The sequence below is a fragment of the Acanthamoeba castellanii genome, assembly GCF_000313135.1.
Source record: "Acanthamoeba castellanii str. Neff unplaced genomic scaffold scf7180000084622, whole genome shotgun sequence".
In the NCBI taxonomy this organism is placed as follows: Eukaryota; Discosea; order Longamoebia; family Acanthamoebidae; genus Acanthamoeba; species Acanthamoeba castellanii.
In genome coordinates this window covers 75,141-91,958 of record NW_004457643.1, presented here as the reverse complement: position 1 = coordinate 91,958, position 16,818 = coordinate 75,141, and the positions used below count along the sequence as shown (strand labels likewise).

Sequence of the window (16,818 nt, the reverse complement as noted above, 5' to 3'; positions counted from 1 at the left end):
CCCGGCCGAAGGTGTTGTCGTGGCAGAGAGGCTCTCTTTGTTTTGACCAACTGCAAGTACGGCCAAGCAGCTGGCCTCCGTTCGCTTTGTGTCGGCCGTGTGTGTAAACGCGATTCGTTGTGTGCGACAGGAGGGCCATCCACCAAGATGTTCTCCGAATCCAACGAACGACTCATCAAGCGACGGCATGAGAGCGGCAAAAGCGACAAGGCATGTGCTCCCCCTTCACCTCCATCTTCTACTTTTTGTTTATTTTATTTTATTTTATTTAGCCATCGCTGCATCAATCTCAGCCCCCAAAAGAATTCGAGTGCCTGCAGCTGCTTACCGTCCCTCAGGTGCCTGAGGGCCAAGAGCAGGCCGAGAAGCTGAGGGGAGACGTGGAGGCTCAGCACGGCGGAGCCAACGCCAGCGGGGCACAGCACGACCGACCAGCGCATGGGCAGGACGGCGGCTTCCTGGCCACGTCGCCCTTTGGTCAGTTCTGCGACCACGCGGCGGGCGTCCTGCTGGGCAACTCGCGTAGCGTCACCTTCATCATGGCCCTTATCAACTCGACCATCCAGATCCTCATCTACGTCTTCAGCTTGAGTACCATCATCAACAACTACGATCCCGAGCTGCACAAGAACAACTACCCACAGGTTGGCTTGCGCCTCTTCATGCTCGAGTACAACGTGATCTCATCCATTGGTGTGTGTGTGTGTGTGTGTGTACTGCAGTACCTGATGCACCACCTGGGCTACTTCAACTACATGGTCTTCCACTGCCTGTTCACCGGGGTCATGAGCTGGGCGGTGCTGCACCTGTGCCTTTACATCTGCCGCTCCTTCTTCCGACTCTGCACAAACGCGCTGCTCAGTTCACCAGAAGTCCCTGGTACGGCAGGCCACACACACAACACACACACCAGTTTTCGCCCCATCAACACAACTGCGTAATAAGAGGTGAACCGGCCTAATATATCTGTAAATCGTAAAGCGTCTGTGCGATCAGTGGTGAAGGGCTGCGGACGATACCCCATCAGCCTCTGCGTCTCGGTGTTCGTCCTGGCGGTGGTGGAGATCATACTGCTGGCGCTCTACGTGCTCGAATGCCGCCTCCTCGTCGACATGTCCGTGCACCTCATCGATCTCGACCTCGTCGAGATCTTGGGCATCAAGCAGGTACTGGCTCCATATCTCCTACGCCATGCCAGCGCATGGAACAGCGAAAAAAACTCAACTACTCGCTTCCCTCGCTCAGGTCTTGGAGCGACAGCGAGAGCTCGGGGCGGGACTCGATCCCGAGCACTGGCCCTACATCAAGCTCGTGGTGGCCCTGCTCCTCCTCGGTCAGGTACGGATCGAGCCTGCCCAGAGGCAGCAACCACCCAACCACCCACCTGGGTGAGGAAATGGATCGTCTTCAATGCGTGCTGATTTGATGGTTGTTTTGTGGGGGGGGGGACAATCGCCCGTAGGCCGCGTGCTTCTTCTTGGCGCGCCTGATCTTGCGCAAGCTGACGAGGCAGAAGCTCCGCAAGTTCTTCCTCTGCGTGGGCCTGGTCATTATGGTCACCGGTCTGCTGGTCGTCTTCCAGACCGCCTTCATCTACGAGGACGTCGAACACTACCGCGGCCAGCTGCCCTTCAACTACATTGACCCCAACCCCATCGACAGGTGCGCCGCCATCATCTCCACTACTTCTACTTCATTTAGCGTTCGCTTACGCTTTACGCTTCTGTCCGTTCGCGATGTCCAGGTTGATCCCGATCATTCCGCGAACGAACACGGCCGTCCCGCCGGTCCCGGGCGCTGGCTACCCGTTGATGGGCGAGGAGCTGGCCGCAACGGTGCGGCGCAAAAAGAACGTGATCATCATAAGTGTCGAGTCGATGCGACACGACGACGCCACGCACATCCGCTCGCCGCATCTGATGAAATATGTCGAGGTACCGGACGGACGCTTTGCACTGCGCTTCGTTCGGGCCGCTGACGGCGTGGTGGTCGATGGCGTTGTGCAGGACAACAAGTGCATATCGCCCCAGGTGCACGCAGGTTCGGGCCACGTGTCCGAGATGGGCCAGTTCGCGCTCATCTACGGCCTCCACGCCTACCACTACCACTCGTTCGCCGTCGGACACATCCCCTCCTATGCGTACAAGGTCCTCAAGCAGAACGGTGCGTGGCCTCTTTCTCCCCAATCGTCGTGCTCTCGGTCGGCCGCTCATCTCTAAACGCACCTTTTTGCACCACATGGACCAGGTTACGTGATTGGTGGCGCTGTGGCGACGTCGGCATGGAACTATCCCAACAGGAACCTCTACAACAACTTTGATGAATTCGACAGCATGAACGACAACTACGCCATGCTCGAGAAGGCCCAGGTACACCCTACAGTCATTACAACTGCTGTCACGCAGCGGTCGTTTTGACACACACACACACACACACAACACACACACACACACAGGAATTCATCGATCGAAGGAAGGAGGACAAGAAGCCGTTCCTGTTCTTCATGCACGTGCACAAGCGGCCCGTGCCCGACCCACTGCCCGCCGACTACCACCAACGCGATCCGGAGGGCGACACGCGCGAGTTCTCCAACCGCATCATCCGCCAGAAGGACGAGGACCGCCACCGCGCGCTGGAGATGCTGCGAGCGGCCGGCATGGTCGACGGAAAGAGCATCGTCTTCTTCATCTCCGACCACGGCAACATGGAGGGCGAGCACGGTGAGAAGGGGCACGGCCAGCGCGAGAGCTCCTGGTGGAACGAGAAGGCCCTCCTCCCCAGCTTCATCTGCCTGCCCGGTGAGGACATGGGCCAGTACCAGCGACCAGCCCTCGGGTCCCACGTCGACTATGTACGCACTCCTGTCCCCACCCACCCCTGGTGTTGAGTGCGGTTAGCTTACGCGTGAGACCCACCACCACGACCACCACCACCCACCACCACCACCACCAGGTGCCCACGTTCATGGACTACCTGGATCTCAACCCGCCGATCGACCCCAAGGCCTACAGCAACGGCAAGTCTCTCCTCATCAAGAAGGACCAGCCGGACTGGACGGCCGACCGGTACAGTTTCTTAATACCGCCCTTCTTTTTTGCCCACACGACGCCCCCCCCCCATCGAACCAGACTGGTACCTCATCGCGTGCCTTTGTCATCGTAGGATGGTCGCGTTCTCGGCGCGGTACTTCCCGGAGAAGAACAAGGTCAACGCGGTCGGCACGACGGAGTTCAAGTTCTGGTTCCGAGTCGCGCGGTTCGACCCCGCGACCAGGCACATGGAGTTCGTGCCGATCAAGGCCACGCGGTGGGACGACGAGAGCCTGTGCTTGCCGCCGGAGCTGCGCGCCGAGTGGGCCCGCGTGTTGCAGGACGTCGCCGCCGGCCGAGAGATCGCCGAGGGCCGGTGCAAGATGAAGCAGTTCTACGCCCTCAGCGAGAACTACCGCCGGGAGATGTTCCACTTCTTGGACGTCGACCAGGCCGCCTACGAATAACGCCCCCTTCCCCCTCTCTCCTAGACCTCTTCTTTCCTTTTCTCTTTCTCTTCTCTCTTCGCTCGCGCAGCATTGTGTTCTATTTTGCCAGTTCAAGGAACGAATGTTAATACACCACCAGTCGTACGCTGTGCACAACAAAGGCCTCTTGTTCTTGCCTCTTGTTATCAATCAACACCAAAGAAAGAAGAAGAAAGGTTGGCGGTTGCGCTGTAACAAAAATGTCCATTCATGAATGTTGTGATGTCAGGGAACAAAGAACTGGGCGAGGCGGAGGGCGAGGTCGGTCTTGACGCCGCTCTGGGGCAGGCTTCGCTGGCGCAGCAGCTCACGCAGCTCGGCCATCGTCATCTCCAGCAGGCCCGCCGCCACCTCGCCTCGTTCGTAGGGCTTGTGCCTTCGCTCATAGGCCTCGTCGTCCGTGTCCTCCTCCTCCTCTTCATCGTCCTCGTCGTTGCCATCATCACCTTCCCATGTTTCCTCGTCATCTTCACTCTCTTCATCCAGGAGCCGCCATGATGGTGTCAGCACAGCTGCTTCTCGCCGTCCACCTGCACTACAACTACCACTACTACTCCTGGCACGCTCGAGCGTCTGTCGCTGGTGGCCCCATTCCTTCGCCTCGAGGCCCGCATCATACAGCGCGCGCTCGCCCTCCTCGTCCACCATCACCAGCGTGGTCGTGGCCCAGTCTCCTCGCAGTCCTCTCTCGGCCGACGTCGTTGTGGTGATTGCCCACTCTGGGCCGTGTCCGTCGTGGTCGTGGCGGTTGCGGGGCGGCATGCCGGGGGTGTGGTCTGCTGGGGGTTGGGGGTGGGCGGGCGGGCTGTCACACCAGACGATCGTAGGGTGGTTGCCGCCAGCAGCAGGAGGGTTGGCACCACCGGCATCATCACGGCTGACATGAAGCAGCAGGAGGCGCCGGCGCAGGTACTCCTCCTCGCCGATGAACCCACCCCGGTAGACGTCGTCCAGACGTGCCACCTCCTCCATACCTGCCGCAACCTGTCCGATCTTTGAGTTAGATAAAAAGATTGGAAAAAATGAGCGGTAAAATTTCGGAGTCAAAAAGAAAACGAGAAAATAAGAAAATCGCAAACTGAGAAAAACAGAAACAATAAAAAACACAAGGCGATGGCGGCAGTAGAGCTGGCCCTAGCCTCCTGCGCGCTCAGCGCTTCGCCCGTTGACGCGCCGACGGCCTTCGATACGGCCACGAGCGGCGGTGGCCTTGTGGTCTCGGCCGAGCCCGCAGTACTACTGGCCCAGGGCAGTACCGACCCCGCCCCCACGGTAGAGGGCGGAGGCAAGAAGAAAGCGCGGCGCCGCAAGCGAGGCAAGGCCAAGCGCCGTTCTGCAGCTGATGAAGAAGAAGGATACGAGGAAGAAGAGGGTCAGCCGGCAACGACGGCGGCCAGCAACGAACTGCTGCGGCATGCCGGGTGGCCTGTAGAGGTGCGCTACGCCCGGGGTCGGGGCCGCTACGCCGTTGCGGCACGGGCCGTGGCCGCCGGGGCGGTGGTGCTCCGCGAGCGGGCCTTTGCCGCGGCGGTGGCGGCCCCGCAGCAGGGCCTGGCCTGCCACGCCTGCTTCCGCTACGCGCCCAACGCAGGCCCGGGCGGCGCCGCGCTGCGGCACACGTGCGCCCGGTGCGGTCAGGTCTCGTTCTGTTCTGCGGCCTGCGCCACCCCGACCCCCTCTGGCCGGTTCGTGCACCCCAAGGCCGAGTGCGAGGCGCTGCAGCGGCTGCACACGACCTGCAACCTCAAGGTACGTGCACCCGCACACATTCGCTCTTCACATTCCTCTCCTCCACACTTGTTTCGCAGGGATGATGCATGGAATTTGTGGAATGCTCACGTCGGTGGCAGGGGTTCTCGGTGGACGAGGTGGCCGAGGTGCGGCTGCTCATCCGCATTCTGGTGCTGCGGTGGATCGCAGCAAACTCGGCCAACGTAGAAGAAGACGGCAACAATGGAGAAGGGAGCGACACCAGTAGCGCGGTGGAGACGTCGTTCGCCCACTTCATGGAGCTGATGTCCAACAAGCACAGCTTCGGCTCCGCGGCCATCAACCGCTTCCGGCAGCGGGCCTTCCTCATCATGGAGGCCTTGTCCGGCCGAGCGACGAGCGACGTGCTGCAGGGACTGGACGTGGACGAGATCGTGGAGTACATCGGGCGGCTGGAGAGCAACACGTTCGCCCGGTACTCGACCACGAAGCGGAAGACGGTCAACTACGGCTCGGCGCTGTACAACTGCGCGGCCATGTTCAACCACAGCTGCTTCCCGTCGGTCGTGCGCCAGTTTGACGGGCAGCACCTCACCCTGCGCGCCCTGCGCCCGCTCAACCCGGGCGACGAGCTCACGATGACCTACATCCCGCTGCGGGACGACACGCCCGAGAGACAGGACGAGCTGCAGCAGCACTACCACTTCGCCTGCCGATGCCAGAGGTGCGCAATGGCGGTGCTCGACACATTGCAAGTCAATGACTCACGCGGTGCGTGTGCATGCGTGTCATGACAGGTGTGAGGCCCGGGGAGCAGAGGTGGAACGCTACATGGAGGAGTGCCTGCTGTGCCCCAACGACAAGCGCGAGTGCGACGGGCTGCTCGTGTGTCTAGACGACGATGACAATGGCGGCGACAAAAACGAAACCAAAGAGGGAGCAACTACACGCCGGCAGCACTGTCTGGCGTGCGGCTTCACGCGCGACATCGACGTAAGCCGACTGACACCCACCTTCGCATGAAGAACCATGGACCTCGCTCTCCAATCTATTTATTTATTTATTTGTCTGCCGTTCGCTGGGCCTCCTCCATCGAGAGCTTCTGCGCGGCGGTCTCGAGCAGGTTTTGGCGCATCATCTGGTAGATCTTGGAGCACCCGTCGAGACACAGCTCGATTGCCTGCACGTCAACCACCACCAGGCCATGGCGTCAGCGCCACCGCCTCACTGTACACGTGTGTGTGTGGGCGTGCGGGTGCGTGTGCGTGTGTGGTGTGTGTTGGTGCGTGTGTGGGTGTGTGCGTGTGTATGTACCTCGGGAGCCTTGGTGTGTTCGATCTCGCCGGTTTGGAGCATCTGCGTGATCTCGTTGGCCGAGGGCATGATGGCGACCATGAGGTTGGACTGGGCGGCCTTCTCCTCGGCGATCGAGGGGTCGAGCAAGATGTGTGAATCCACCACGCCCTGGTGGTGCACCACGCGAAGAAGCAGCGGATGAGTCAGGAAGAAGACGACGACGAAGAAGAAGAAGACGACGTACGACAGAGCAGCTGGCGACGAGGTCATACATCTCGATGCCGGCATCGGCCAGGGCCAGCGACGCGGCGGTGATGGCAGCGCCCACCATGCCGCCGCTCTCCTCGAGCACCAGCACGAAGACGTCGAGCTCCGACTTGGGGAACGTCTCCAGTCGGAGCGACACCTCGAGCGCCTGCACCATGAGCATGCTCAGCTCCTTCTCCTCCTTGTCCTGCATTGGATGATTATGATGATCCACGACAAGACGAGGTCAGATCACCAGCGTCAATGATGGTGACGTGGACAGACATATGATGATGATGATGGTAGGACGTACGGAGACGTATTTGCGTCGCTCGCCGTTCTCGGCGAAGGTGGCGAGCTTGAAGAAGCAGTTGAGCTTGCCCTTCTCGCTGTACACCGTCTTTGGCGTTTGTCGCGGTCCGTACCTGCAGATGTAAATAGATAGCACCACCCCATCGCCCGCGGCGGTCAGCTTCTGCCTTGCGAGCTCGAAGAAAAGAAGAGGGCGACGAGCGTACACGCCACAAATCACTTTGGTTTGGTTCATCTCGATGTAGGCCGAGCCGGCAGCTTGGCTAATCACTCCCGTTTTGAGGACTGCAGCGCACAATGCACACCATGACGAGAAGATTAAAGATAAATTCTCTAAAATTAAAAAATGGAGGAAAAGATGTAGGTGGGGGAGGGTTCAGTCGCGGCCGAAGGTCGACGTACAGACGGGACGGAATTCATCCGGGGAGCGGCCATCGAGGCGCTTGCCCTCAACGACGAAGGCATCGGGTCGCTTCGGGGCAGGGTCGGCGAGTGGCACGAAGGTCTCCACGGGCGGCACAAATCGGAACTGTCCCCTCTTCTTCTGGGCCTCCATCTTGCCTTCTTGCTTATCTTTCCAACAAAGATTTAATCTCGGCCACCAAGAAAATAAAAGGAATATAAAATACGCCGTAATTTTCTTTTTATTGTTTATTTGTTATCGCGTATTTTATTTGTTCAGGCGAGGGTGACGTTCTCCTTGTCCTCCACGAGGTCGTGATGGTCCACTTCGTGGCCGGCCTCTTCGTCTTGGCCCTCCCTCTTGGAGAGTACGTTGAGGTCGCCCTTGTACTTGGGCAGGATGATCTCGCATATGGTCTTCTCCGCTCCGGTGGCGTCCTTGTACGTCCTCGTGCTCAGCGCTCCCTCCACGTACACCAGCGATCTTCGAATGCACGCGAACATCACCACATCGATCATCACCCCCACCCAGGTACGACACGCACCACACTCAGCGAGTGAGAAAGACGTTTGCAACCGCAGCCAGCTGCATTCCGTCTCTGATTCCGAAGAGTGTATTGTGTGCGTGTGCGTGTGCGGTGGTCGTGTGTATGCGTGGTGTGCCGCTGATTGTGTGTGTGTCGTGTGGTGGTGTCGTTACCCCTTCTTGACGGTCTTTTGGGCGACCTGGGACAGGTTGTCGTTGTAGATGACGATGTTGTGCCACTGAGGCTTGTTCACCCGCTCGCCGGACTTGTTGGTGTAGATCTGGTTGGTGGCCAGCGGGAAGTACGTCACGGACGCGGTACCGTCGTTGTACGTGCGCATCTTCGGCTCCGCTCCGGCATTGCCGAGCAGGATCACTTTATTGATACCGCGGCTGGCCTTCGCCACAAAGGGATCTGCACATCCGTCCCAACGAATTGCAATGCTCAACGCTGCCCTCGATTGCGCGTAAATTAAAGAGGGGGGGATCGTACTGCGCAGCGCAGCCTCCTCAGAACGAAGGGCAATACTCTGCAAAAAAAGGGGAGGAGTTAAAGGTAGCTCCTACAGCGTGAACAGACCTTAGACACGAACCTGCAGGGCGGCTCTCTTCATCTTCTTGATCGTGTCTTTACCAAAGAAAATGCCGGCCTGCGAGCAGGAAAAGAAAACACGATGGGAAAATCTGCTCAACAAGACGACCATCAGCCTGCCTAGTGGCGAGCCGCGACCAGTGCAGCTATGTACAGATCGTTTACTTACAAGAGGTGCCCAATGTCTTAAGGCGAAAAAGCTAACGGCAAGATGGTGGCGGGAAAAGGCGATGTCGTCGCGGCTGTGTGGTTGTTGTCAGGCGCGAGTCGAGGCCGGGCGTGTCGTGTGGGTGTGCGTTGTTGTCGGTCAGCAATCAGCAGGAGAAGACGCAGCCGTGCTCCTTGACCTTGTCCTGCCTGAGGCCGAAGAGGTCTTCGAAGGCGACGACGAGGCAAAGGGAGGTGAACGGGACCGTGAGGAGGGTGCCGACGATCGTCAGCTCGCCGCAGTAGTAGACGACCGTCAGGATGAGCAGGAAGCCGGCCACGCGCAGGAAGTGGGGGTGCACCCGCTCGACCGAGACCGTGAAGGCCTGCCAGAAGGAGAAGGGCTGGGGCTCGGTCGAGTAGCGGTCGAACGTCGAGTAGGCATGATGGTACTCGATGTAGAGCAGCTCGACGAAGGCGAGGACCACCATGAGGTAGAGGCCGGGCAAGATAAGGCACACGAGGCCCAGCGCCACCAGCAGGCCGTGCACGAACGAGATGGCCAGCAGCGGGAAGTAGAGGAAGTAGCCGCTGAGGAAGTCGTGGGGTCGCACCCGGGCCTCGTCGGTCTCGAAGCTGTCGATGTTGTGGCGTTCTTCACCATCGTCGTCGAGCGTGTTGTAGCCCACGCCGTAGACCTTGGCCCTGAGGAGGGCCAGGCCGACGAAGAGGTGGCCCAGGTAGAGCGGCCACGTGAGGAGGGAGAGGAGCGACAGGTGCTGGGCGGCATCCATGGGCGGCTCGCGGTACTCCTCGGGCGCGAAGGTGGGGTCGCCTGCGTGGGGGTCGGGCCTGGGCGTGTTGTCCATCGTGTGGAAGTCGCCATGCGGTGCCGTCATGATGAAGTAGGTGAGCGGGAGCAGGAAGTTGATGAAGAACACGATGAACTGGAAGCCCGAGAAGTACTTCCAGTTCTCGCAGTACATCGACCATCCGCCTCGCAACCACTTGACCAGATCGACCTGCCTGGCCTCGTGCGCCGCCTGAGCTGACACGATGGGCACCGCGCTGCTGTTGATGGGAGGCGGAGAGGAAGGAGGCGCTTGGCCAGCAGGGAAGGGGTATGATTCGTAGGCGATTTCGTGCATCACAGCCCCGCCTGGATTGGTGGGCTGCTTGCTAGCGCCATAGGCGTACATGGCAGGCGCGTATCCATCGGTTGAAGGAGGCCCTTGCATCGTTGGCGGTGCGGTGGTGAGTAGGATGCACGCAAAGAATGGGAGAAGCTTCTTGCCTGCTGCGGGCGAAATCTGAAGTTGCTGCTTGCCTGCTTCTGTCGGGCATTTAGTCTGGAAAATCGCCTAAAAGACACGGATTTTTAATTCAATTTTTATTTATTTTATTGTATTTTTATGAGCTTGATGTGGGCGCTGTGCCATCTTGGGTGGGTGCAGCGGCTTCCTCCGTTTGAGTGCTCTTGGGTTCACCTCCAAAAAGATGCGCATATCGTGGCATCTGCGGCAAGGGAAGTGGTTAGCGCATTGAGTAGAGCCCGAGATGCTGGCCATCTTGGTGAGTGCATGATCTTTTTAAGGCGGGCACAAGTTACCTTCTCGGGTTGCATCACTCGATTGACGAACGTGCCACCAAGGAAGGCGCAGCCCAGGCCCCAAACATAGCTGAGAAAGATGGGCCGCGATCCGCCTTGGCGAACGATGGGTTTGCCAGCTGCAGACATGACGGAGTTCTTCTACGCGCACGGCTTTCAACCTCTATCAAATGCCGCAGGGTCCAATGTGCTCAGCAGCGCGCAATCGTGTCCTCGCGATTAGTATGCGCGGGAGATCTCTGTGTTTGAAACTGATTGTTTTCTTTTCTCTTTTCTCTTTGCCGCCACACTCAGAAGGGCGCATCCTGATCGACCTCCTCGATCACCTTGGCCCTCTCGAAGTCGTGCTTCTCCTCCTTCGTTTCGTTGATGGTGAGTCCCTTGCCCACCTCTCCATTGTTACCGAGAAGCGGCTCGCCGGCACCGCCTTCCTTCTTCGCCTTCCGCGCTCGCCACCAATCCCTGCAGTGGGCCGACACCACCCAACGTTGAAGGTGAGCCAGCGACTAAGCGCCTACGATATTGTACAGTGGACAGGTAGTCGTACATGCCCATGAAGTACGTGCACATGAGCACCAGCAACAACTGCTCGAAGCCCGAGATGGCGGCAGTCATGCCCACCAACCACTCACCGCTCCAGATCTACAGAGACACGACGAGAGAGGTGAGCGTAGGGTCCACAGATGCCAGTGCAATACATCAAAGGGGCCAGCAATAAGCAAAGTTGAGGTGAAGGTGGAAACGCGTTAAACCTGGAAGAACGCCTGGATGAAGGAACCGGGCGTTTGGATGACCTGCATGGTCAAGCTCAGCGAGCCCGGACCCTTGAGCTTGTAGGTCGTGTAGAGTTGCGGCGTCCAAACGAAGACGGGCACAATGGCCGACACGATGCCGAGCGTGTTGGCATAGGTTTGCGCCGGGCCGGAGTGCGGGTCCATGAGCAGCACGAACACGAACGCCGTCCCCATACTATACGAGTGAGGAAGTAAGTTTGGAAGGAGGGATCGGTGAGCGTGCTGGTCAATGGGTTGCATACCCAAAGCCGACCAGGGCGACGTAGAATACGAAGCCCAACCAGGCGGTTAGCCGTTGGTTATAGGACTGCGTTGTGCCATCGTAGTCGAAGAAGACGAGGGCCAGAATAAATCTGCAATCCAGCATGGAACGCCGACGATGATCGTCAGGGCCAATCCGATAGCAACAGCTGCATGGAGTGATGGAAGGGAAAGCACAACGTACACAAGGAATATACACGCCCAGTTGATCCCCAGTTGCAAAAACACGAGCAGCACTTCTGTACACTGCCAAGGACCCTGTGTCGTGCGTGCGTGTTCACACAGCGGCAAGCCAAATGTGAGCAGTGTGCGAGCGATGGGAAAGGGCAGGCCTACGGCGAGGGAGGACGTCACGTACAAGCTGCGAGCAGCACTCGATCTTGGACCACTGGTCCAGGACGTCGCTGAAGGTGTTGCAAAAGTTGCCAAAATTATTGATCCACAGCCACAAGAAGCTGATGCCCAGATGCGACCGCCGGCGCAACAGCGAGTAGTGCTGACGTAGCACACGCGCACGCACGCACAGGACAAAGAGCCAAGCGTCAACACACAGCATTTGCCTATTTAGCGAACACCTGCTCATACTGGCGCACTGCTCGGGTGACCCGCTCACGTGCTCACTTGAGACGATTTAATTAATTATGATTATTAAAATAAAATGATAAATAATTTTAGAGGAAACATTGATTTCATGACCCGAAAAATAAAATTCGAAAAAGAAAATAGAGTGTAGCCCGGGAGGCGAACAGGCAGGGGTGGGGGAGTACCTGGGGAAGGAAGGAGATGAGGGTGCCCACGCACAGGAACAGCCCAAGGCTCACATCAAAGACTCCAGGTTCGGAGAAGCATGATGGCTCTGGCATGAAGGGGGCGAAGATGGAGAAGGGAGAAAGCTTGCGACTATCGATCAGAGTATCTCGAAATTGATCGATGGCAAAATGGGCGATAGAATCGAAGGAGTGGTGGTGACGCCAGAGTCGCTGTCTGTGGCCCCTTCAAACAGACTGTCAAAAAAAAAACTAGTAAAACGCTGTCGGGCACTCCGGAGTAAAGAGAGCACGGGGCTGAAGGTCGAGCGACACTTCAGTCGCGGTGGGGGAAATCCGGCGAGAGAAAGTTCTCTCTACTACTGGCCCGCACGTTTTGATACCATGCAACCACTCAACATCACGTTGTGTCACGTCTCGTTACCTTTACCTAAGCTTCCGGCCAGTTCGCAGATGGAGAATGGGTGCAGTCGGAGGGGGTTTTAGCCGAGGAAGGCGGTCTCGGGCAAGCCCTTGGCGAAGAGGGCGCCGTCCAGCTCGCCCTTGAGCGACTCGGTCTCGCCAATGTCGCGCGAGGCGGACGTGACGTAGAGCACATCGAGGTTCTTGCCGCCGAACATGCACGACGTGGGCCTCTGTTCGGTGCGCACCAAACGTGTGTGAGAAAATCGGGTACCTTGATGGCGAACAGCGGCCATCACTGCCTTCACATGCGTACCTGAGCGGGCATCTTGATCACCCTGTCAACCGAGCCATCGGGCCTGTACTTGGTAACCCTGTTCATGCAACGAAGGGTGAGTTGTGGAAGAGCTGCTTGGTGCATGTGAGGAGGCTGTCATACCTGTAGCCGTCCCAGTGAGCCGACCAGATGTTACCCTCGCTGACGACACACAACAAACACACACACGCACCACGCAAGCCCTGAGTGAGTGGATGGGAAATGTGAGCCGATCAGTGGGTAGTTGCTCACCTGTCGATGGTCAAGCCGTCGGGCACACCGGCGTCCTGAGCAATGGTGGCAAACACCCTGGAACACATAGGAAAGGCACCTGTCAGGTTGGTTTCGCACGAGGAGGAAGGAAACAGCGCGCGCACTTTCTGTTCGAGATGTTGCCCGTCTTCTCGTCGAAGTCATAGGTGTAGATCTCGCGGTTGGGCGAATCGGTGTAGTACATCGTCTTGTTGTCCAGCGACCACGCAAGACCTGGGCAGCTCGATGGCGCGGTGGCCAAATGAGCGCTTTTTTTTTCTTTTTTTTGTCCACCGAGAGCGCCATCGAACCCACGTACCGTTGGAGACCTTGATCTTCTGCTCCATCTCATGCACGGACCCGTCGAGGTCGAGGCGGTAGAGGGAGCCATCGGGCTGGTCGAAATCGGCGGCCACAGTCCCGACCCAGAACCTGCCCTGACGATCGCACTTGCCGTCGTTGAGCCTGTTTGAGCGTCGAGTAGTAGTAGAAGTGTTGAGTTTGGCTTGACACTATCTGGTGCGAGTGGGCAGAGGCTGGGACCTGAGGTCGATGTTGCCGAGGATGTCCTGCTCCATGGCGATGTTGATCTCCCACTTGTCGTCGAAGGTGATCGCGGCACGGCCCTTGCCGAGAGCGGCAATCAGGCCACCCTTGGCGCGCGGCGCAATGCTGCCGATGAGGGCCGGCATCATCCAGCTCTTGTGCTCGCCCGTCTCCACGTCGAGCCTGTGCAGCTCTGGCCTGATGCAGTCCAACTGGAGCATCGCACTCGAGTGTTAGCCGTACGTGTCGGCAAGGGCTGCGCGTGTGTGGCTCCGGAATGGCCGGCGCGAGGCAAGTAGAGCAACGAAAATAATCTCATCTTTGTTGAGATTGAGACGAGATTACAACAGCTCACATGAGGCGCAGGAAACCAACGTACATAGTAGAGGGCGCCCTCGGTAGGGTGCCAGAGTGGCCCCTCGCCGAGCCACGCCGGACCGCGCCACACCAGCTCCACAGTCACTCCGTCCTCTTCACGTGACACAACACTCGTCTCCATGGTCGTAACTGAATCCCACCAACACCCACTCGAGTGAGGACAACACTCGAGCAACAGAAGTGGGCGTGGACGCACCTGTGGCTGTTGGTGCGATCTTGTTTATGAAGAACATAAATAAAAATGAAAAAAAAATCAATTTCCTTATAAAAGAAATGGCGGGAAATCGCCAACGCCTGCAAGATTGAAGCTCAAGATGAAGGGGACGGGGCAAAAGATTAGGGGTGCAGCGAATGTAGCCGGTGGTGGCAGCTGGCGCAAGCTGTTCGTGGGCGTGACGCCTGGATTGGAGGGACTGCTCATCAATGAACTGCGCAGCCTGCCGGGCCTGCGTACGGGCAAGCACAGCGTCAATTGGCATCCTCACGACGGCGGAGTGGAGGGCATGGTCACCAACGAGGAGATGTGGACCATCGCTTGGAAGTCCAGGCAGGCAACCTCCAGCCATCATATTCACTCGCAAATTCAAACAAATCAACTAATGCATGCAACCATCGTTTGTGCTCTGCTCAAGGTTGGCCGAATCGCTGCGGGTGCGGCTGCACGCGGCTCCATTCGTGTCGAAGAACTTCAAGCAGTTTGCTTCACAGCTCAAGAAGTACCCACCTCCTCTTCCTCACGCTTCATCGGGCGCCTGGCGGCTGACATCAACATGTGCTTGGCGCAAGACTCCCGTGGGAGGACTACCTGCCGCCAATAGACAGAGGCGCCCAGGCTCCAGAGGACGTGGTGCTCCCTCTCGTCCAGGTTACGTGCAGGAAATCGATGCTCTACCACAGGCACGCTTCGCTCCTGCACTCTCTTCGTCATCATCACCATCTTCTTCCTCCTTCTCCTCACACACACACACACACACACACACCACACAATGCCTCTGCTCGGGCTTGTCCGTGGGCTGCAGTGGCGCTGTAAAGGTGCCGGGTGTATGTCAGGTGACGTGCCTGCATTCTCGGTGCTGAGCGAGCGCCTCGTTTCGTGGAAACAGGAGCGCGTGGAGAATCGGCTGAAGGAGCTCTACGGGTTGGAAGCACAGCCGGAGGACAACGACGACGACGATGACGAACTCCCGCCGATGGCCCCACCTACACATGATGACGTCCAAGACCCGTATGACGAGGAGCAGGCCCACTCCAACGCGCTGGCCTCTCGCTTCTTCGTGCGCATAGCCAACGACCGCGTAGAGGTACGTAAGTTGGCGTTGAGCAACGCGTTCGGGCCTTGGCCCCCCAACTCCACCACTCCATTCGGTGCCCTTGCGGCCGCGCCCATTCATTCACCCGCTGCCCTGGGCTGCTGTGAAGGTGAGCGTGGATGCCTCGGGCGTGCTTCTCCACCGAAGAGGCATCCGCCAGCACGTGTCCGACGCCCCGCTGCGAGAAACGATAGCCGCCGCCTGGTACACACTCACTCACTCTGCTCGTGCACCGTTCCTCTTGTAACACACCTCCGTCCGCCCGCCTTCTTGCCAGCCTCCGCGCTGCCGGCTGGACACGTGAGCGCCTGCTGGAGGAGCACACGCCCAAGGTGCTCTGGGATCCCTTTGCCGGAAGCGGCACCATCCTGCTTGAGGTACACACACACACGAGGGTTCATGACTTTTTCGCGCACCTTCGCCTGTCCTGACCAGCTCGGCGCAGGCGCTCGGTGAATCATTGCATTCGCACAGGCCGGCGCAGCTCCCCGCCCGCAAGTTTGCGTTTGAGCTGTGGCGGAGCCATGCCTCCTCGCCCTACCAGTCCTACGTCGCCCGCCTCTTCTCGGCAGTGCGCCTTTCCTCTACTCTCCCGTATCACACCGCACACACGACACACAACACACGACACACGACACATGACAATGACACACACACGACACACTGTTTACGACGACGTGATACCGGCACCACACAGCCCGAGGACGCGCTGGCCCAGGCGATGAAGGCCCGAGGACTCATCGCCCTGGGGTCGGACATCGACGCCAAGTGCATTCGCTCCGCCGAGCACAACGCGCTGCTGGGCGGCTACGACCCCGCCTCCTACTCCTTCGTCGAAGGCGACTTTGATGAGGTACACCATCACGCCATCGCACACACCGCTTTCACCAACACCACCAAAGTTACCAAGCCATCAAGCTGACAGTCGTGTGCTGTGACGATGAAGGTGGAACCGAGGGTGCCGCGCGGTGCGGTGGTGGTGACGAACCCGCCCTACGGCGTCCGGCTGCTGCCGCGGGGCCAGTCGCTGCCGGCCCTGTTCCGGCGGTTCGAGCGCATGCTCGTGCGGCGGCCCGATCTGACGGAGGTCGTGGTGGTGAACGGGTACAAGGACTTCCAGCGGTGCATGAAGGACACGACGTGGACCGTCCTCCACCGATTCAGCAATCGCGGGCTGCCTGTACAGCTCCTCAAACTGAACCAACGCATTCAACGCTAAGCGCCCACTACTTGCGCAGGGGCACACGACACGACACACCCATAGAGAGAGAGAGAGAGAGATCACGCACACGACACGACACACACAGAGATCGCATGCGTGAAGCAAAACGCTCTTGAGACAGAGACATAGAACTATGTACAAGATGATGATCCGTCGGGTTGTGTTCAGTGGCCCTTGTCGTCATACCGCTTTCGTGGGACACGCTTTTGGGTC

General features: G+C 58.7%; 9 protein-coding genes across 9 annotated transcripts; 3 read left to right on the top strand and 6 right to left on the bottom strand.

Moving 5' to 3' along the window:
* Positions 1-147: 147 nt before the first annotated feature.
* On the top strand, positions 148-3,496 carry ACA1_360330 (sulfatase domain containing protein; the record flags this gene model as incomplete). The annotated part of the gene is given in 14 exon segments (XM_004352443.1): positions 148-214; positions 294-310; positions 339-677; positions 723-879; positions 997-1,166; positions 1,246-1,338; positions 1,463-1,662; positions 1,745-1,866; positions 2,007-2,030; positions 2,041-2,163; positions 2,248-2,369; positions 2,456-2,851; positions 2,953-3,065; positions 3,163-3,496. The coding sequence occupies 14 exon segments, from the start codon at positions 148-150 to the stop codon at positions 3,494-3,496; spliced, it is 2,277 nt and encodes a 758-aa protein (XP_004352495.1).
* Positions 3,497-3,742: 246 nt separating this feature from the next.
* On the bottom strand, positions 3,743-4,489 carry ACA1_360320 (SAP domain containing protein; the record flags this gene model as incomplete). The annotated part of the gene is made up of 2 exons (XM_004352442.1): positions 3,743-4,047; positions 4,081-4,489. 2 exons carry the CDS (start codon positions 4,487-4,489, stop codon positions 3,743-3,745), a joined length of 714 nt encoding a protein of 237 aa, XP_004352494.1.
* Positions 4,490-4,630: 141 nt separating this feature from the next.
* ACA1_360310 (Histone-lysine N-methyltransferase) lies at positions 4,631-6,250 on the top strand (the record flags this gene model as incomplete). Its single annotated transcript, XM_004352441.1, has 3 exons — positions 4,631-5,266; positions 5,368-5,951; positions 6,025-6,250. 3 exons carry the CDS (start codon positions 4,631-4,633, stop codon positions 6,248-6,250), a joined length of 1,446 nt encoding a protein of 481 aa, XP_004352493.1.
* A 37-nt stretch (positions 6,251-6,287) lies between these two features.
* On the bottom strand, positions 6,288-7,637 carry ACA1_360300 (3' exoribonuclease family, domain 1 domain containing protein; the record flags this gene model as incomplete). Its single annotated transcript, XM_004352440.1, has 6 exons — positions 6,288-6,407; positions 6,542-6,691; positions 6,768-6,977; positions 7,083-7,194; positions 7,288-7,366; positions 7,484-7,637. 6 exons carry the CDS (start codon positions 7,635-7,637, stop codon positions 6,288-6,290), a joined length of 825 nt encoding a protein of 274 aa, XP_004352492.1.
* A 122-nt stretch (positions 7,638-7,759) lies between these two features.
* On the bottom strand, positions 7,760-8,623 carry ACA1_360290 (singlestrand binding protein family; the record flags this gene model as incomplete). The annotated part of the gene is made up of 4 exons (XM_004352439.1): positions 7,760-7,967; positions 8,184-8,424; positions 8,503-8,539; positions 8,603-8,623. The coding sequence occupies 4 exons, from the start codon at positions 8,621-8,623 to the stop codon at positions 7,760-7,762; spliced, it is 507 nt and encodes a 168-aa protein (XP_004352491.1).
* A 292-nt stretch (positions 8,624-8,915) lies between these two features.
* ACA1_360280 (uncharacterized protein) lies at positions 8,916-9,947 on the bottom strand (the record flags this gene model as incomplete). The annotated part of the gene is made up of 1 exon (XM_004352438.1): positions 8,916-9,947. The coding sequence occupies one exon, from the start codon at positions 9,945-9,947 to the stop codon at positions 8,916-8,918; it is 1,032 nt and encodes a 343-aa protein (XP_004352490.1).
* Positions 9,948-10,647: 700 nt separating this feature from the next.
* On the bottom strand, positions 10,648-12,275 carry ACA1_360270 (uncharacterized protein; the record flags this gene model as incomplete). Its single annotated transcript, XM_004352437.1, has 7 exons — positions 10,648-10,819; positions 10,905-10,999; positions 11,110-11,326; positions 11,394-11,504; positions 11,597-11,670; positions 11,771-11,908; positions 12,180-12,275. The coding sequence occupies 7 exons, from the start codon at positions 12,273-12,275 to the stop codon at positions 10,648-10,650; spliced, it is 903 nt and encodes a 300-aa protein (XP_004352489.1).
* Positions 12,276-12,661: 386 nt separating this feature from the next.
* ACA1_360260 (SMP30/CGR1 family protein) lies at positions 12,662-14,194 on the bottom strand (the record flags this gene model as incomplete). The annotated part of the gene is made up of 8 exons (XM_004352436.1): positions 12,662-12,814; positions 12,898-12,955; positions 13,021-13,059; positions 13,150-13,206; positions 13,275-13,383; positions 13,469-13,614; positions 13,693-13,907; positions 14,075-14,194. The coding sequence occupies 8 exons, from the start codon at positions 14,192-14,194 to the stop codon at positions 12,662-12,664; spliced, it is 897 nt and encodes a 298-aa protein (XP_004352488.1).
* Positions 14,195-14,387: 193 nt separating this feature from the next.
* Positions 14,388-16,602, top strand: ACA1_360250 (nucleic acid methylase; the record flags this gene model as incomplete). The annotated part of the gene is made up of 9 exons (XM_004352435.1): positions 14,388-14,614; positions 14,706-14,789; positions 14,860-14,920; positions 15,093-15,374; positions 15,493-15,587; positions 15,661-15,760; positions 15,868-15,954; positions 16,081-16,236; positions 16,330-16,602. 9 exons carry the CDS (start codon positions 14,388-14,390, stop codon positions 16,600-16,602), a joined length of 1,365 nt encoding a protein of 454 aa, XP_004352487.1.
* Positions 16,603-16,818: the final 216 nt, after the last annotated feature.